General features: G+C 45.1%; 1 protein-coding gene and 1 pseudogene across 2 annotated transcripts in view; both read left to right on the top strand.

Moving 5' to 3' along the window:
• The window catches only part of TRH (thyrotropin releasing hormone), a 68,695-nt gene that overhangs the window by 34,502 nt on the left and 13,245 nt on the right, over positions 1 to 20,948 (top strand). For both annotated transcript variants that reach the window (XM_085624457.1, XM_085624458.1), the window contains exon 2: positions 11,306 to 11,521. In XM_085624457.1, the coding sequence (XP_085480583.1) occupies positions 11,326 to 11,521 (196 nt within the window). In that variant the 5' untranslated portion in view covers positions 11,306 to 11,325. The remainder of the gene's footprint in view (positions 1 to 11,305; positions 11,522 to 20,948) is intronic.
• LOC146797437 (apolipoprotein L3-like) lies at positions 17,364 to 20,496 on the top strand (annotated as a pseudogene).

Genomic DNA, 20,948 nt, shown 5'->3' with positions numbered 1-20,948 from the left:
AGGGCTCTGTAATTACATCGCAGTGTTTCCCTGCTGCTGGAAGTCAATCCCTGAAGGGTAGGACTTTCATCAGACCAATGGGTGGTTGCAAAGCAGCGTAGGTTCTGTTTTACCCATTCATGTGGGTGGTGGGAGGCGGCGATGTTCTCAGTTGCACCAAGGCGATGGAAAGGGCGTGTGACATGCTGTTATCTAGTATAATTTGGTCAAGGAGGTCTGGCGTTGTTATTCTACATCTCCTTTAAGCAAGTCCCTTATCCAAGTCTCTGTCCACGGTGCTGTCGTCGATTTCCAAGACATTGCTATTCTTCTCACAAGGGTCAATGCCAGGTCTGCAGGCCTTTTTTTCTAATGTTTGCTTATTCAACCTTATCATGACAGTAGCAAAGACCAGCATTATGTCCCTACATCATTTGAATCACATTTCTCCATACCTTAAAACCTCTCACCAGACTGTGGGAGCCAATACAGTCGACCAGGCTGGCCTACATGATGGTAATTGTTTTTTATTGAGCATTGAAAATATCTATTGCAGCACTGACATTGTGTCCAAAATTGTACTGCATGGCCCTTGCTTGGGCAACAGAAATTTAATCATATCTCTTCTGATTTGCAGCTTCTCTGGTTCCCAGTCGCTAAGCACAGTTTGAAATCTGTGTTGCACATGCAGAATCCTCTCTTTTCTTTCTGGCCAAAAATGTAAGCCTGTTTGTAAGGTCCACTCATGTAAGGCTTAATATGCCTTTAGTGTATGCTTTCCCAAGACCAGTATGATCCTATCTGGAGAGTTTTCAGAGAGGCAGCACAACAACTCTCTAAAAAATTGTCACCTTATCTATGAGGAATATATTCTCTCCTAGTTTTTTGAAGACCTTTAAATACCTACTTTTTCTCTGTGATTAATTCTAATCCATTTGGTATCTGTAAAGCCAACCCAGGGTGACCCACTAAGATTCTTTTTTGTTATGTTCAAGAAATAGCTCTTTTATGTACACGTTAAAATTATGGATTGGACTCAATCGGATAGGAATGGATTTGATTAGATTTGCATTGGATTGGATTTTATTGGTTTGGTTTGATTGATTTGGATCAGATAGGACTGGATTGGGATGGATTGGATTACATTGAATTGGATTAGACAAGTTTGGACTGGATTGACATGGCATAACATTGGATAGGATATAATTGGATTAAATTGGTATTGGAATACATTGGATTGGATTGGATTGGATTGGGATGATTGGATCTGATATGATTAGATTGGATTAGATTTACATTGGATTGGATTTTATTGGATTAGCTTGGATAGGATAGGTTTGGATTTGATTGGAATGGATTGGATTACATTAAATTGGATTGGACTGGATTGGATTTGATAGGATATCATTGGATGAGATTGGTAACGTATTGGAATGGTTTTTATTGGATTTGGTTAGGGTTGGGTTGGATTGGATCTGATAGGATTGGATTGCATAGGTTTGGATTAGATTAGTGGAGGAGATAGAATAGTTGGTGTCTTGTAACATACCTCTATCAGTGCACACAATTGTATTGAATGTCTGTACAACAAGGTGGCAGTCTAGAGGTAGTAAATCACCTTTGAGTACTGGCTTGCATGACACAGCCGTTTTGAGATGCACCTGTTAAGGAAAAGCTAGAATGTTTTTATTTCTTCTCTTGCTTCCACATCTTGTCTGCACCAATTTAACTTAACTCATTAGTAATCACTGTTTACAACACCCCTGTGCACATTTCCCTGCCTGCTCTATCTTCACCCTGACCAATCACCAGATGGGTAATGCGTTCCTCATCCTCATCATTCAACATTTATGCTTTGATAGGTGCCTCCCTCCTGCATAGCCCTTAAAGGTGTAATTCACCTCCCCTCAAACAACAGTAAATAGTTGCATAAAGCACTGTAACCTAAATTATCTCAGGGATATCCCTGTTGCCCATTTCAGAGGCTCTCATTTCATCTACCCTTGATAGGTGAAAGGCTGAGTCAATCAGCTCATTCGAACGAGTCACCTTGGAGTTGACACCCACAGCTCTAAAAGAAGGGCATCTGTGCACGAGGCTTGGTATCAACATTTGAGACTGACGCCATTTTGTGGAAAAAGTGCTTTCACGCTCTTTAGCTCTCTTAGTAGAGAGGTGAAAAGGCCGGGGACACTAAGACATTATGGAGCATAACATGAGCATGAACATATGGCACTTTGGATGTGGGATCATTTCATTGAAACTAGCACTTCTCTCTACTTAAGTGCAAAGTGCAGTGTAAAGTGGTATCTCCTTAAATGTTCATGACTACCAGTTACATTGGCAAAGGACTCGCCAAGGCTTGTGCCTCAAAATAAGCCTCGTTTGCAAACAAACTCCAGTTGTCAATGTTTCATGCCTACAGGAGTGAGTATGGTAACAGTTCAACTCCACTGGGCCTCTATCCTACTTAAAGTCTGCACTAAAATGAATTTTTGCACAACTGGTTCCTCGGCTGCCATACTGGTGAACACTAGGGATGGGATCAAAACTTGGTTGGTCGACAATTTCATGAAATTTGCAATGTTTTCTTGCTTATAATTTACTGTAAATACAGGGTTTGTGGCGAGAAATAATCTAGCAAATTGACATGTTGCTATTTTTTTGCAGAAACTAATTACTGAAATAAAAAATAGCAAAAGCAAAATTTCGAGATATTGTTCCAGCCAAATGTCTGCAGAAAAATGTGCAAATTAATTTTTGTATGGAAAATAATTTATGCCCACACGGTAAAAGTTAATCAGAGCCATAAATGTAAAAAAATCATTTTGCAACTACCCAAATCTGCAATGTGGCAGATTCCACCCAATTACACTGCCAGAAACAAAGAGATTACATTCTTTAGTTAGCACAAAGGAACCCAATAAATGTTCCAGTGGCAAAGAATTACTATCATTTTGGTTTTAATGTTCAGTTCTACAGGCTGCCAGTTTGCAGGGACGCAGTTATGAACTTTCTACATCTTATAGATACAAAGTATGCAGAAGAGAGTCGTTCAGTACTGATTCAGGTCACGCCTGCCATGAAGCATGGCCGTGCTTTCTCACTTGGTGTCATGTTGATCAATTCATTATTGACTGTGTCTTTATAAAGGGCAGCATGATGTCGTCGAACATTTTCTGCATAGGAAAGTGAGGGTGCGTGATAAACTTTTCAAAGTGCCTGAAATATCAATTAAAAACTGCATGGGCAGAAACGGGTTTTGCAAAATAACAAACACAGAGACTGATTTTCGTCTATTTCTTTTAATCAAAATGAGTGAAAAATGTTTAGGACTTTTTTTTTTAATTCTCTATTGAGAATTTGCTATATAATTTTATACAAAAAACATAAGTTGTTGGAAATATTGCCAGAGATATGACCGAGTCATTTTATCGGGTTTTTTCAGTTTTATAAAGTTCAAAATCAAAATCATAATTTTTGCCTCCTACGTCTGTTTTTGACACAATAGAATAATGCAACTCACAACTACAGTGCAGCCTGGGGGGTGGAGTGTGACGGTCTGCCTCCGCTGTCACGAGTATCCAATTTTACGAAAAGCAAAAAAAGAGTTGCTATTGCTGGAAAGAGATTCTCCTTCAAGCAGTGTGGGTCAAGCCCCTCAGGTGTGGGTAGACAGAGCGCACACACAACAGAACAGTATATATTGTCGGTGGCAGGTCCTCTGTCCACACGATTGGAAACTAGGCTTTGGCACTCTAGACGCCACCCCGCGGCCCTGCCTGTTCAAACACTGCTCCATATCCACCTGAGCGCCATTGTCTCCAGATTGTCATTGATGCAACAATTCAATCCAATTTAAAAACACTTCGCCGCCCTCTCCGCGTTGAAATGTAAATAACCTGGTTTAGAGAGTACGGCTGTGTACTGTCCTAACCATCGAAAACCCTGAAAACTCTTACTTTCTCCTCCATCCAGCCTGAATATCACAACCCAACACATTGTAACCACTTCCACCCTCTCTAGCACTGCCCTCTCCTGCCCCTACTGTCTTGAATCACCTAACACTACTATAGAGACCATATCCTCATTCACCATCTTACCAAACTATCAGCATGTCTTCTTCCTCACGAAGGTCTCAACCATCATCTAACTTACTTACAAGCCATGACCTATATATATATATATATATATATATATATATATATATATATATATATATATATATAGATATTACCTATTAGGTAGTTATAGTTAGGACCTATTTTCCATAGGAAATCCGCAACATTCTACTCCCAATAACTTTGGCGCCGATTGACGAATCTTCGCAAAATGTTTATATATATATATATATATATATATATATATATATATATATATATATATATATATATATATATCCTTCTCATATCTCTTCATCTTTCTTTCCTAAGCCATCAGCTCTACTTCCTTTCAGCATGTCTCTTATTGTCCACTCCTGACCTTCTTCCAGGTCCATACCAAGACCACATCACAGCTGCTCCCATGCAAAACTATAATTACACTTGCAAAATTTTGCGAATTTCATGTTAGCCAAAGTACTTGAAATTCATGAAACACCGCATTAAGAAAGTTTGTGTTACTTTTGCTTGCTGGAGACTGGTTTGAACAGAAACAAAATCTTGTTAAGCGACATTTTCTGCTCGAACCAGCCCCCTGCCTGTATCTCGTTGATTTTAAAGCGAGCGATGCCCTTGCGTGTAATATCAGCAAACCACATTTTGAGCCATTAGAGTAGTTTAGTTCAGCATTCACAGAATTTTGTGAAATTAAAATATGCCTTTTCACACATCCATATTTGCAGCTAATATGCCCTAACAAAACACCCCCAAACACCAACTCCACACCCTACACGATTCCCAACAGGCTCTTACTAACTAGGCCACCACAATAACCCACAGTCACCAAAAGGACTATCACCTCCATCTCAGCTTTTCTAAAACCTCAGCAAAAGAGTTTCGAAAACGCCAGCCTGAGGCTATTCCTAAATGCTGTTGTGTGCCTTCAATGCCAAATCATAATTTGCTACCATTGTCTGAAAACACACAATCAGAGAAAGTCAGGAAGAATAACTTCTGTGTGGGAGAAACATCCCCAGCAGAACAGATTATTGGATTAGACACACACCAGTGTACCACTTAGCAACAGACAGTTGCAGAATTATATTTTTAGGATAAGATTGAGCATCAAGCTCAGAACAAATTGTCCTCTGTTTCCAAGTCAAACTTCTCAGCTCCGCAGGGATCTCAGAGTTACACTGAAATAAATGTGTCTGAGCGACTCGTTCATAATTCATCAGAAATGGATGAGCACTTACCACTTTCTGAAGTTATAACATTTCACACTAGTTCTTTGCAACACAACGCCATTTGCGCTTGGGCTCTTCATGCTTGATAAATCTTGTTGCATTTTGAACAGAAAGTTCTAATTTCACCTTGTGAGGTTCTTGGGAAATTCCCATAGGCCAGTCCCAGTCTTAAAAGGGCCATCTGGTGAATGATGCCACGGTGAAAGATCACGGTTGCCCTCAAAATCCCAGCTGACAACAATATTCTAGAACTCTGATTGTTAGGGAAATAGACTTGGACAAAGAGAAGTGTATTTTGTTCTCTGTGCTGGATGGCAATTTTCAAAAACTGCAAGAGGTATGCAATTGCCTTCCAAGTACCTTGCTTTGTAACCACCTTTTGGGTGAAGGACATTTAGCCTGACCCTCCAGTGTTTATTTGCTGATGCACCTGTATCTGCGATACAGCACAAGCACCTTAGCGAAAGACATTCATCTGCCTGGGGCAACGCCCGCATGCACATGAACAAATCCCAATATACATTGCTCTGGTGCTAGTTTTCACCATCCAGTGACTAATAAAGAAGTGGGGTGCACAAACAAAAACAGAGCTGCACCACATATAAAATGAAGAGATAATGTGTTACAATGAGCTATAGAACAATTTGAGAATGTCAACTTCTGACAAGATCCAGTTGCGTTTCTTCACTTTATTGTAGATTCATTTGAAATTCAGGAAAATATCAGCCAACATGTTTCATCCAGTGAAAACATGCACTTCTTCAGGGCGGTAATAGTTTGATGCATTAGTGACAAATGACATTCAAGCGCCAGGAAACGGTCCTTGAGAAAATTGCATCAAAATTCGATATCTGTGTGTTAATACCAAGAGTGATGAATAATTTCACAAAATCTGGGTCGAGCAGAAACCTCCAGTCAAATTTCAGAGAGGCTACAGTCTCTACAAATAGCAAACTCCCGGTAGGCACAAAGTTCTTTGTATTGTAATTCCAATGCGTAATAGCATTGGGAAAGGTGGAATAATTAACCACCCTGCCGTGGGCACTTTGTTTTGTATCCATGGGGCCGCTAGGCCAGCAAGATAGCACGGCGTCCTCCTCGTAGTGTCGAGCCAATCTGTGTGCCCTGACCACAAAGAAGTTGGGTGCACTAATATCCCATGCCCTTTTTAGGTCTCGCCTGGCGAACGCAGCGCGAAGCGCTGCTGTCGCCAGCGAGATCTATTGTTGCTGACTTGCCTCGGAAGTGGGACAGGAGATAGGCACGCGCAGGCTTTGGTCGATTTGAGTTGGTGTACGCGCACGTACAGCCATGCGGTGTGCACATCTCCTGTCCTCTTCCGCCCTGAGCAGCCTCATGCAATTTCATTTTTTTTTTTAAATGCGCACGCGTGCTCCAAGCACTTACCGGCTCTTGTTGGGACTCTGCGCTGCTCCTCTGCTGTTCCTGCCGGTCACTGCAGCAACACGCGGGGCTCCGTTTTGCTCACAGGAGCCCCGCCTGAAATCCTGCTTTGGCCACACCATGCACCATTCACGAAGGCGGGGTGGGCTCCCGCCGGACTTCCTGTACTGTGATTTGAATTTTTTTGCCTTGGGCACTTTGGCGGCCACCTCCCTGGGACGCACGAGCCGCGCAGCACTCATTAAAGTCCGGCGGTTTTGAAGTCCGCACATGCCGCCACTGGGCACGAGCCGCAGAACACGCGAAAGTTACAGGTACCGCGCATGCAAGGGCAGCCCTCTCCCTCGCAGGTCTCCTCCCCGGCCCATATATGGAGCTGCTTTCTCTTTTGCTTGTTACTCTAATGTAACCTAAGCCACAATGACACCTATTTGCTTGCGACGTTTTTAATTCAAAACAATCGCTAAAGTAGTTGTTTCTGAAAATGTACGCACCGTGTAAATTATATGGGCTCGATTTTACAGAAGATCAAGAATCGTAAAATACACATTATAATCACAATTATAATTATTTATAACATATATAATTTGGCGCATAGAAAAAAGTCTTTGGAAAGTTTAATTTCTATGTGAAGCTTGGTGGTAGTTAGTATAAATCTACTCCAATGGAAGATGGACGCCCGCATCGCAGACTAGTCAAAAAGAAAACTGTGCCTTCAGAGCTTGTCTGTTTCCAGGGTCTCTTTATTTCCATGTAGTTCCTTGGTTCTTGACAAAGAAAAGGGACGAAAGAGCAGAGTGCTCATTGAAACAAAAGACGAGCTTGTGTTCAGCCTACTCACCAGAGACCAACAGAAGCTGGGTTGTTTCCGGAACTGGGTTTTCGAAGCCGGAAGTACACTCAACTATGGCTGCTAGGAGTATTAGGACGATGACAGCAGAGGCGATAGGGAGATGGAGCAGGTTGTGTCAGTGCACCGCTGTATTTGTCCTCTTCCTGCTTCCGATGCCGGGTGAGCATTATGTCTCTAGGACCATCAGCATCATTGCTCCTGCTACCTGTAGCCATTTACCCTAACCTCCTTTCGAGGGGAGGCAAATCATATATCCGCAGTGAGGTCGTCTTTGATACAATTATTTTTGAATTTTACTTTCTCATTAGTGAGTCTTGTGTTTCCCCTTAACCCTCTTTACCTTCAGCGTAGGGTAAGCGATGCTGGACTTCAGCTTTTAATGTATGTTCACAGTGTAGGTGGTCTGTGCCTTCGTTTTTCTCTTCCTTTTTATTAGCTCAATGTCGTTGTCCTCTGTTCTCCCTACTTTAAGAGCAAGGCGTGTGCATCTAGGTCTGTATACTTTAATTTCGAGTTTGTGCTCCGAGTTATCACTCGTCTTTCTTTAGTCGATAGTCTGTATTGCGATGCCCTCCTCATTTAGTGATTGTTCACATCCCATGTAATCCCCTAATGGCCCTACAATTGCTTTTTTTTAGGTCGTGCCTACTAGTCACTTCAAGCTGTGTGCGAAAACATCTATTGTCCTCTTACCGTGAGCTTAGAGCTCGCCATTGCTTACCCACGGTTTGCTTTTTTGGCCTCACTCTCATTTGTTTACTTTGTATTCATTAGCTTGTGTTGACTTGCCTTCTGTTCTTTGCCCAACCCTGGATCATGTCCTCATTACTCGTGTCCTTTCACTGTTAAATTTTCAGGTACTAATTTTTTCTTTCTGTATAAGTCTTCAATGACAGTGCAAGTGTTTTCCAGCTGTCTCCCTCATGTACTTCTCTAGTCCTCTGTGCTCTGTAATGCTCTCACTCGGCTCCTGTATGTGTACTTTTCTCCCACCCCCTATGTATTGCACTCACCCTCATGTGTTAATGCCCCTTCTTTGTTTTGTTGCCCTGCTCTTTAGCCTGTGTGGTACTTTTCTCTTCATGCTGCCCATGTTGTATACTTTTTCCTGCTCTCTGTGTTGCTTCCGCTCTTGCCCCCTGTGTTGCTTCCGCTCTTGCCTCTTGTGTTGCTATCTGTGTACCTCATCCTCCATGTTGCTATTCATGTTGCCCGCCCTCCATGCTGCTTCCGCTCTACCTACCTTCGGTGTTGCTTCCGCCCTACCTACCTTCGGTGTTGCATCATTCAACCAAGCATTCTATGTTGCTTTCCGTGCCATAGTTTTTGCTTCCCACCGCCTTTCCGTATTGCTGTCCGCAACCTTTCTGTGTTGCTTCACCTTGCCTGGCCCAGAAAGAAACAAGCATTTGCAATGCAATAGGTCTCGCATTACTGAAAGTTTGAGCTAGTGGCGTTGCTTTATTACTTGCAACAAAAATAGCTCAAACTTTAAGTAATGCGAGACCTATTGCATTGCAAATGCTTGTTGTATTATGAAATTCCTCTGGGATCAGAAAAGCGGGAGGAAATGCATGCTGTCTACCTAGTGCCGTTTCCGTAATGCTGTCTTAAGTCATCACATTGGCACCAGTGCTTCTCAAAATTCAGATTGGCCTCCAGCACAGTCACCACATTTGCTGAAAGGCTCCCACAGCTCTTTAACTGCAAACAAGTTCACATATCGATAGCAGTTCTTCCACAGTGTCCACAGTCCTGCAGAAAAGGTCACCACATTTGCACCAGTGCTACCAAAGAATCTTCAAACCTCCAGATAAGGTATTCCCATTTGCTGCAGTGCTTCCACAGGTTCCCTGACCAGGCATAAAATGTCTCCATAATTGTTGCACTGCTTCCACAGTTTCCACAAGCTGCCAGACAATGTCACAACATTTGTAGAAGTGCTTCTAAATCTCCAGAATCCTGCTGACAAACTCAAAAATGTCACCAGTGTGGCCAAAAAATCCATAAATCCAGCAGACAAGGCCACTACCTGTGCAGCACTGCTTCCACATTTACCCCAACCCAACAGAAAAGGACAGAAAATCTGTAACAGTGCTTAAGAATTTCGTACAAAATTCTCTAGAATCAGTCACCACATTTATAGCTTTGCTTCAACAGTTCCTACGATCGTCCCGACTATGTCCCCACATTTATAACAGTGCTTCAAAATCTCCATAATCCTGCAGACGTTGTCATCATATTTGCACCACGGCTGCCAAAGAATGGACGAACACCCTGACAATGTCGCCATATTTGCAGCAGTGCTTCCTGGGTTTCCCCAATCCTGCAGCAAGATCACCACATTTGCACAAGAGCTGCCAAATTATCCACAACCCTCCAGAGATGATCGACACAACTACAGCATTGCTGTCATAGGTTCTGCAATCGCCCAGAAATGGTCACAACATTTGTAGCATTTCATCTATATTTCCCACAAACCTACACAGAAGATCACCACACTGTCAGCGGTGCTTCCTGCAGTCAAAATGTCCCTACATTAGTAGCAAGGATCCTCCAGGTTAAGTCTCCACATGTATGTAGCAGTGCTTCCACAATTCACCTCAATCTCTACATTTATGTAGCAGTGTTTCCACATTTCCCATCAATCTCCACATTTTTGTAGCAGCGCTTCCACAATTCCCATCAATCTCCACATTTAGTTAGCACAGCTTCCACAATTCCACTGTTTCCACATTCCCATCAATCTCCACATTTATGTAGCACTGCTGCCACAATTCCCATCAATCCCCATATTTTTGTAGCACTACTTCCCCAACTCCCATCAATCTCCACATTTATGTAGCACAGCTTCCACAATTCCCACCAATCGCCACATTTATGCAGCACTGCTTCCACAACTCCTATCAATCTCCACATTTATGTAGCAGTGCTTCCACAATTCCCATCAATCTCCACATTTATGTAGCTCTGCTTCCACAATTCCCATCAAGCTCCACATTTATGTAGCAGTGTTTCCACAATTTCCATCAATCTCCACATTTATGTAGCAGTGTTTCCACAATTCCTATCAATGTCCACATTTATGTAGCAGGGCTTTCACAATTCCCATCAATCTCCACATTTATGTAGCAGTGTTTCCACCATTCCCATCAATCTCCACATTTATGTAGCAGTGTTTCCACAATTTCCATCAATCTCCACATTTATGTAGCAGTGTTTCCACAATTCCTATCAATCTCCACATTTATGTAGCAGGGCTTTCACAATTCCCATCAATCTCCACATTTATGTAGCAGTATTTCCACAATGTCCATCAATCCCCATATTTATGTAGCAGTGTTTCCACAATTCCTATCAATCTAACATTTATGTAGCAGTGCTTCCACAACTCCCACCAATCTCCACATTTATGTAGCAGTGCTTCCACAATTCCCATCAATCTCCACATTTATGTAGCAGTGCTTCCACAATTCCCATCAATCTCCACATTCATGTAGCAGTGCTTCCACAATTCCCATCAATCCTGATATAGGATGACCTCAATTGCAGTAGCTGGGTCCGCGTTTTTCACAAACCGACAAAGAGAGTCTCCTCAATAGTCTCAACAGGGATAGCAAAGATTCCACTGCACTCAAAATAGAGATCCCCTTACAAGTTGCCACCCTCATTGTCTGTCTTCTTCACATTTTCTGTTGGTCTTTCTCTCTCTCTCTTTGCAGTGTTTGTGCTTCGAGCCAGAATGGCATCACCGAAGCTGGCACTACTGCTGGTCTCTCTGGGGCTGGCCAACATCTCAGGCACCCTGGGGCAGTCAATGCCAGGAGAAGGTCGGGATCAGCCCGGACACCAACTCGATGGCGTGGTGCAACGCGCCGAGAACATCATCGTTAGATCAATACTAAGGAAAATGGAAGAGGACGAAGAGAACACACCAGGTATGTCCAATCGAGTACTTCATATGTTGCTTTTTTTAGTCTTTATTTTTCAAAGTGTGGAATTGGAAGATTAAACCCAAGGTAACTTTTTTATCTCTGCAATATTTAACAAACCCACTCTACATTCAGAAGGAGGGTTAACCCATGCATTGCCAGCTGGTCTTTCCTTATCTGGGATCTCTCTCCAGAAGTAATTTACATTTTAAGAATATCATTTTTGATTTGACAAAAGTATTACTACTGGTACACTATAATAATAATAATAATAATAATAATAATAATAATAATAAATATATGTTGCTTTTCAAGGAATGTGCACAAATGTAGGGCCCAAGCAGGACTCTTCTGGTAGATCATGCTGCTCATTACATACAGGCATAGGACGAGTTGAGGGTAAATTCTAGGACAGGGTGTAGGATACACCAACAGAGGCAGCACCTCACCTCATCCCCCTCTCATTAGCCTCTACCGTGCTTCCAGTATTCCTATTGTATCTGTAATCAGACAGGGCGAGCCTCTATCTCTCTATTCCAGAGACAGTGTTCCCTAAGGCGAGGTTTTCTGTTACTCAAGAGAATTTAGACAAACTTTTTCATAATTTGTCTCCACATCAGAGAACAGCAATAAAGGCAATAGCTGCAGGGAGAGGAGCTCTTTGGATATAAACAAATGCAGAATGCTTGATTCAAATAAATTCAGGTTATGTGATTTAAACAAATGCAGAATACTTGATTTAAACAAATGCAGAATGTGCAGGTGGCATAAATATTTAAACAAATGAAGTTCAGCCCCTGCAGTGCTTAAGTTTAAAAGGTGGATTCTGAAGCAAGAGCACATTATTTGCTGTAAAATAAAAAGTGGGACTCCAGCCAGGAGAGTTGGAGTGTGTTGTTTAGCACCATAAGTATGTTTGCAAAAGAGCCTCTGGTTCCTATTCAGCAAGGAAGCCCTCCAGAATTATCCTCCAAATGGTTTTGTGAGTTCAGGATGGCTACTGGGGGTCCCTTTGCAACAATAAATAACATTGAATGAATGATTAAAGGAAAGTGCCATGTGGCCACAAAGGGGGTTTCCAGCCGCTTCTGCACTGCCACTATTGCACAAGGGTCCACAGATTCTTGTGCTGTCCCTTCTATAACATGGATCATACCAGTGCACATTTTACACTCGCTCAATCCAGTGTTAGAATGGGATGAAATATAGGCCCGGGCACCCTAAAAAGAAGAGGCCCGATTTTGCGGAATGCGCCTTTTCGCAAAACACTGCTTCAGTATTTTAAGTATTATGAATTGGGGAGGGTTGTCTAAAAGGGGCGTGTTTTCCTAACTTCACTGAGATCTTAAAAAATGCAAATGCTGCCAGAACTCTGTGTGCATTGATTAGTTCACACTGGTGAACCACACCTGAATAGAAATGAGGCCACTTCTGCTCAAGCTCCCTGTTCCTGCTCAATCTGCATACATTAATGGGCCGGCTCAGCGATGGTCTGGGAATGAAACCGCTGTCTTCTTGGTAAAATGGAAGTGATAGAGGCCCACCGGCCTCTGGTAAGGCTGCTCAGACCCCGCTGGGCCACTGGCAGCATCTGCACAGACACAATCCAAACCGGCCTCCATCCTGCCCAGAAAAGCGGCCCACAGCTGCAACTCAGATACAAGCCCATTGCCAATTGCCCGAGTGCCCGCCTTACCAATCCGACCATGGCTCAATCACAATGGGATGTCCGCTCCATGGCATGGGGGCGTATCCAATGCAAAGGAGAAAACACTTTACTTTTGCACCTGCGTCGTATTGCACACGTGGGAGCAGAGGCAAAAAAACTCTTGGGAGGCACACTGATTGTAGTGAGCCATTTGCTGTATTTGAGAGAAGGTATACAAATGTTTGCTTTACCTGCTCCACCAGTAGCATAGAAGTGGCACACAGTCAATGCTCCCATCCTAAACGCACTCATGGGCAGGAGATCACAGGGCACAATGGGATCCCTCATGGAATCCCCTGCAGGTGATCGACACAACACGCTGAAGCCACTTGTAGGGGATGCCTTTCTACCGCTACAAACAGATGCCGGTCTACCCTCAATGAAAGATGGAGTCATGGTTACCAACTGCGGCTCTGTCTTTACTAACGTCCTTTCCTCATCACACGTTAGGGCTGTCAGAGTTGGCACCCGCACCAAAGACAGAGCTTTTTTTGCTGTAGATCATTGATACTCAAAGTACGGCCTGGGGACCGTATGTGGGCCTCCCGACCTTTACATGCTGCCCCCTGGTGGACAGCAGCACTGTTTACTAGAAAGATAGTACAATAAAAGATGTTAAATAAACAGTCAAGCATTTATTTGAAGGTTAATTGGGGTTAAAGAAAGGAAGTAACTATTGAGTTCCGCACCACTAACCTTTAGTAGCGCCTTCAATTTTAAAGCCATCTTGCAGCAGAAGTGCAAAAATATGATAAAGTCTCTTAAAACTTCCAAAAAGTGTATTTAATTTACACGCAGAACCCTTCACGTCAGTACATTAGATGATATAAGTGCATTGAGAAGTATTATTTTAAAAGTGATAGTTTTCACACATGAATTTAGAAACATTCTTCCACCTCACCCTGACAACAACACCAATAGTGAACTAAAGAGGCAAGTTAGTTGTAATGTGCACTCTTTGGGTGACCGGGGTTCCTATTACACAGGTAAAACATTATAGTTTATTAAATCAAACACTGGAGAAGATTTTGTACAGCACGCGTCCTGAATTCATGCATTTCGAGGTCCTCATATATGAAATAATGAAGAAAAAGGAGGGAAAGTAAAATACAAACTATTGCCCAGGATCACACAGTTTGGTAAAGTGGAGAAGCCTGGATTAATCCCAGGTTTTCTGGTTTCACATTGTGCAATTCAGCAACTAGATGTATATGCTTTGCTCCCCCTACACCCATCTTACTGAAAATAACCCCCTGCCCGGCCGTACCGCACTGGCATCAATGTGGCCCTTGGTCACATCACACACCACTCTGTTTATCCCCTCTTGAAATGTTTGCGAGTACCCATGCTGTGGTGGATGGACTGTGCTGGTCTGCAAGTTAAGGGCGCACCGTGGCAGTGTGCTCAATGCTTAATTCGAGGCCTGAAGCCATAAAGGCACGGCTGAGACCAGGGTCTCAAAGGTGTACGCTGCAAGGAATCCCTCTGAAGGTGACTGATCATTTCATAGTAATCATTTGTGTGGATTCTGTGGGCTCGTTTTAATAAAGGCCACAGGACCAAAAACATCAAAAGAAGAAGTTTACATTCTGGATTTAAGCATGCAAATCTTTGCACCACGATGAGATTCACACTTCAAATAAACATGGCAGACGTTTGCACTGACATAATCTTCGTCACGTTGAATGGGAAACAGTCTTATACTTTTCAATGACTTTCTGTGACCACACCTACCCAAAAAGAAACCGCTCCAATCGAGCAGAGAACAGTTTGGCAGAACCCAGAAGAACACGAATCACCCCACGAGCTTGTTTTTGACTCACCCTCTACTCACACCCACAATGTCATCGAGAATGCTGAGCTAACACAAATTCAAACACAAATAAAGGCACTGGGTAGCATGCACCTGGGATCACACCCCTACAGACAGCATAAAAGCGAAGAAGCTAGCCTCAGCATCCCTCTATGAGCACCAACTGGAAGGACCGGGAGGAAGAGGCTGCTGAGCTGCTCTTACACACCTGTGACACTGCCACAGGTCTCAGGTGTCCCGAAGACAGCAGCAGGGATGGAAAGTGCACAGGATGGTAAAAGCCCTCTTGCATTGCCCTTAGCTCCTTAGCAGGAAATAGGAGGCTCCGTAGAGCTTAACGGTGGGTCGAAAGATGAACACTGTAATGGGCTTTTGGGGACTTGACACCCATGCACCTACTCGCCTCCTCTAAGGTGAACTCCACAGAATACTGCAAAGCGTGCTGTTGCCTGTGGATGCACGGCTAACAAACACACTCACATGGAGACACACACACACATGCACAGAGGCTACACATCCACCTACGATATTGTACAGGCGCTTGGGGGGAGGGGTTCTGGAATATCTCGAGTCTTCTGGCTTCTACCAGCAACAGACGTATGCCCATGGCAACACCCTCTTCACTGTACCCTAGGTACCACACCCTGAGCAGGGACTGATGCTGCAGTCAAAGGATTGTTGTAGCCATCAGGTACACACACTGCAGTGGAAGTCAGAGGGAAGGATGTGGTTCATGCAACCTATATAGGATGCACACTGCTGCTGAACTCCAGTAGCCCATAAACACACCGAGCAAAGCTCCTGAGGAGCTCGCCAGGACGGACGCGGAGGAAGTCTGGGCACTCTCACCAGGAGGTGGACCACTATTCGTGTCCTTGCTCCCTGTACCAGGAGGAATGTGTGGCATGGATGAGGTTTTACTTTCACACAGCATCCTGAATTCCTTCCACATTGTGCCCAGCAGTACATCTATGTCATGTCGTGTTACATCAGCAGGGCTGCAGTGTTTGCATTATACATGTGCAGAAGTGTCTGTGGTGTGCTGGGCATGGATGGCAAGCGGCCCAGTGCCATGAAGATCCCCTCATTTAACTGGATCCCAGGGCTTCACTTTTCTTACTGGGCAGAGGCCAACAAACTCCAGCATTTTGGGATTGGCTGAAGTTTGCCCCCACGTCATAAGGCCGTTGGGCAGTGGTCAGTGGATATGGCTGAAATAAAGATACTGCATTAGTTTCACACAGCAGCCGGACAGCGGGTTGCATGCTGCAAGTTCTGCACATTCTGCCCTACTCTACAGGGTGAGGTTTGTCTGAACTGACCCTATCCTGATGTTTAGGAGGTCTTATGGTCTGTTACATTGGGCAATGTCATTTTCCCTGTTTAAGAGGACATTGAAACCTAAAGCAGTCATATAGAAGCTTGTAAGGCACAGGCACACTATGCAAGCTGTATAGAGAATGAGTTATTTTCAGACCCTCAGTCTTTTGTACAAATGGTCACTTTAGTCTTTATTCCCACAAGAAGCAACATTGGGTGGCACTTGAACAGTGAAATATCTGTCATTGAGATTATCTATTAGTGTTGACAACTTATGTTCAACTGTGCTATGTGGCTTGGGGCTGTAGTTTTGCTTGTGGCCATGTCCACACCCTATTGACCAAAGTCTCCTAGTATTCTTGCTTCTGCCTTCAATGCCTAGTCGCCTTGTTCCCATGTAAGTGTATCTGTGTCAGCTTCCCATGGTCATTGTGTTATTCTTGGACTCTATGTCCTTTTGTCCCAATGTCCCAGTATCAGTGTCCTTGTGTCAGTATTCCTTTATTATTGCCGACAATCCCTGTGAGTGCTGGCCATTCCCAATGGGCCGCAAAATGCTACTAGCCTCATGAATATTAATGAGGCAGGTCCTTTGCTACCCATTTGGGAATCACACACAGTGTCTCAGACACTGTTGTACATCAGTGTTTGCGACTCACAAATTGTGAGTTGCAGAAAAATCCAAATTGCGAGTCGCAAACATTGAGGGTCATACATCTGGCCCTAAGTGTCTGCTAGTTTCTGGCATTAGTTTCAGTATCTCTAATGTTCGATCATTTACACAGACCTTGCTTGGGAGGTAATTCTCACACTACTCCTTTGCTCTGAGTACTAAAGGGCACTTTATTTAAGGCAAGAAGTGCTCCTAGCCATTCGGCTGAGCTGCATAAACTAACCTGCAGACTGAACTAACAGAAAACTCTACCCCATCCCAGCTCTCCAATGCAGCACCCATTCTAACTCTCACCCCCCCATAAGACTTCTGAAATTGCACATAACTTTTAACGATGCCGTGAGTTCTTGTGGTCCTCATCCTGGAATTCACTATATTATTGTCAAGCTTGACTGCCGCCAAATCGTGCCTCCTTTACTCCCTGTTACACCCACAGCTTTCACCTAATCAGGTCCATAGCTTTGCCTTTCTCTGTCACCAAAAAGACCCACCTCAGAGGTGTCATTTCTCTCCCCATAGTTCAGACTCTTTGGCGCTCTTTAACCCCCTCCTCCAGTGTCCTTGTCAGCCCTTCCAGATATGAATTGTTCCCCTTCTAGAACAAATGTACCCCATCATGGCGGAACAAGGATGGAGACCTGACCTTATGCGATATCGCCCGAACCCCCTTCGTCTTGCAGAAACCCATCATCTCCCTGTTCAGCTTGTTTCAGGTCCTGTCAATCGCAGCTGGCCTCTGCACCCGTCACCATGCCCTCCCGGGCAGCAAACATGTCAAGAACACCTCAGTTGTCATCCAGCTGATCTTCTGCACCTCCAAGGCCCACTCATGGGCTTTATCAGTTCCCGCCTGTGGACTGCACCTAATCATTTTACCCCAGGAGAATCACCATAGCATTGGGCTTGCCCCTGTTGCCATGAACTCCCACAAGGCCGGCACTAATTGCATCAACTCATGCCCCAAAGGCCAAACCTGTGCACTTTAGTGGTAACATCCAAACTGCATTCTCCCTGTGCCCTGACTACTTCACCAAAGAGTGCCCACAAATCCATATGTCCCATTGGTGAACCTCTGCACCAGGAGTACTTGCCAAACAAAGCAAAGCCCCGTTAGTCCAGAGTCCCAGGGGTACTCACTAACTTTCTCTCGGGGGCCAAATTTACAGTGTGGTTTCTGGCTGAGGGCCGCACCGGTGGGGGCGGGGCCAGTGGGGGAGGGGGCGGGGCTAGACCCCCCCCAAAAAACTATGACCATGAGGTTGAACACAGGCCCCTGCAGCGGACGCCTTTGTCCACTGAGCCACCAGACCAGGCATTCACACATGTCTGTCTGTCTGTCTGTCTGTCTGTCTGTCTGTCTGTCTGTCTCTCTGTCTCTGTCTCTGTCTGTGTCTGTGTCTCTCTGTCTCTCTGTCTCTCTGTCTCTCTCTGTCTCTCTCTGTCTCTCTCTGTCTCTCTGTCTCTCACTCTCTCTCTCTCTCTCTCTCTCTGTCTGTCACTCTCTCTCTCTCACTCTGTCTCTCTCTCTCTCACTCTGTCTCTCTCTCTCTCTCTCTGTCGCTCTCTCTCTCTCTCTGTCTCTCTCTCTCTCTCTCTCTGTCGCTCTCTCTCTCTCTGTCTGTCACTCTCTCTCTCTGTCTGTCACTCTCTCTCTCTCTCTCTCTGTCACTCTCTCTCTCTGTCTGTCACTCTCTCTCTCTCTCTGTCTGTCACTCTCTCTCTCTCTCTCTGTCTGTCACTCTCACTCTGTCTCTCTCTCTCTCTCTCTGTCACTCTCTCTCTCACTCTGTCACTCTCTCTCTCTGTCACTCTCTCTCTCTCTCTGTCACTCTCTCTCTCTCTCTCTGTCTGTCACTCTCTCTCTGTCACTCTGTCACTCACTCTCTGTCACTCTGTCACTCACTCTCTGTCACTCTGTCTCTCTCTCTCTCTCTCTGTCTGTCACTCTCTCTCTCTCTGTCTGTCACTCTCTCTCTGTCACTCTGTCTCTCTCTCTCTCTGTCACTCTGTCTCTCTCTCTCTCTCTGTCACTCTCTCTCTGTCACTCTGTCTCTCTCTCTGTCACTCTCTCTCTCTCTCTCTCTGTCTCTCTCTCTCTCTCTCTCTCTGTCACTCTCTCTCTCTCTCTCTCTGTCTGTCACTCTCTCTCTGTCACTCTCTCTCTCTCTCTGTCTGCCACTCTCACTCTGTCTCTCTCTCTCTCTGTCACTCTCTCTCTCTCTCTCTCTGTCTGTCACTCTCTCTCTCTCTCTCTGTCACTCTCTCTCTCTCTCTCTGTCTGTCACTCTCACTCTGTCACTCTCTCTCTCTCTGTCACTCTCTCTCTCTCTCTGTCACTCTCTCTCTCTCTCTGTCTGTCACTCTCTCTCTCTCTCTCTGTCACTCTCTCTCTCCCTCTGTCACTCTCTCTCTCTCTCTGTCTGTCACTCTCTCTCTGTCACTCTGTCTGTCACTCTCTCTCTGTCACTCTGTCTCTCTCTCTCTCTCTCTCTGTCACTCTCTCTCTCTGTCTGTCACTCTCTCTCTCTCTCTGTGTCTGTCACTCTCTCTCTGTCACTCTCTCTCTCTCTCTCTCTCTGTCACTCTCTCTCTCTGTCACTCTCTGTCACTCTCTCTCTCTCTCTCTCTCTGTCACTCTCTCTCTCTCTGTCACTCTCTCTCTCTCTCTCTGTCACTCTCTCTCTCTGTCACTCTCTGTCACTCTCTCTCTCTCTCTCTCTCTCTCTCTCTCTCTCTCACTCTCTCTCTCTCTGTCACTCTCTCTCTCTCTGTCTCTGTCTCTCTCTCTCTGTCTCTCTCTCTCTCTCTCTCTCTCTGTCTCTGTCTCTGTCTCTCTCTCCCTCTGTCTCCATCGGGAGCTTCGCGGGTGTTTCTGGGGGACTGCTGGCATTGGGAGGGCTGGTCCTTGCACCGTTCACAGGGGAGGCATCCCTCGGGGCAGCTGCTGTAGGACTCGGCCTCTCCACCGCAGGGGGAGTCACCTCTGCAGGGGCAAGTGTGGTGGATGCGATCAACAGCAAAATAGACAAAGACGAAGTGGAGGGGCTCTTGAAGGAGTGTGAAAGGGGGCTGGAGAGAATAAAAAAAAACACATGACGGCTGCCAACCAGCTGGCGGAGGAAATCAGAGATTTGGCCGAGACTGTAAACGCGGATTTTGGGAACATGTGCTTCGGAGTCAGCCAGGCCGGCCTCCATCTCTCCAAATTAGTTAAAACCGTCCAGGTATTGAACAGTGGCCGCCTTCTAGCCAGAATAGCCGGGAGCACAACCGTAGTGTTCAGTGCTTTCTTCGTGGTGTTTGATCTGCTCAGCCTCATACACAGCGACAAGGAGCTCAGCAGGTGGGCCCCAAGTGACCTCGCAACAGCCATCCGCAAGGCAGAGGGTGAGCTAAGGGCTCTGCTCACAGAGTTGGAGGTACCTGCCCTTGAACGCACTATGCGAGAGCTGAGAAACTTCAGATGACATTCATTCCCAGGCAGAGCCAGGCGCGATGAGAGGGGAGGCGGGGCGGGGCACAGAGTGGACAGAGCGCACACAGCCGGCGCACCCAAGTACTTCACGGGTCTTTTAAAGACCATTCACTTGTTAATGAGGCTTTGTTGTACTTCACCTCTTCTTAGCGCCCCTGCATCTCCACTCATTCAGAGGGGAGATGCAGGGGCGCTAAGAAGAGGTGAAGTACAACAAAGCCTTATTAACAAGTGAATGGCTTTTAAAAGAATCACCCGGCCTGGCCCCCATAGCTCCACGCTGCTGCAACCACCGGCACGATGTCTGCAAGGTCCGCGGGCCGCCAAGGAAGGCTTGCCGGGCCGCTGGCGGCCCGCGGGCCGTACTATGAGTATCCCTGGTCCAGACCATACCCAACATAGCGCCCACACATCTGCTCTCCCACCTTCCCAGGCCCTTCAGCC

The sequence above is a fragment of the Triturus cristatus genome, chromosome 9 (assembly GCF_964204655.1).
Source record: "Triturus cristatus chromosome 9, aTriCri1.1, whole genome shotgun sequence".
NCBI lineage: Eukaryota > Metazoa > Chordata > Amphibia > Caudata > Salamandridae > Triturus > Triturus cristatus.
This window is presented reverse-complemented; position numbering and strand designations above follow the sequence as displayed.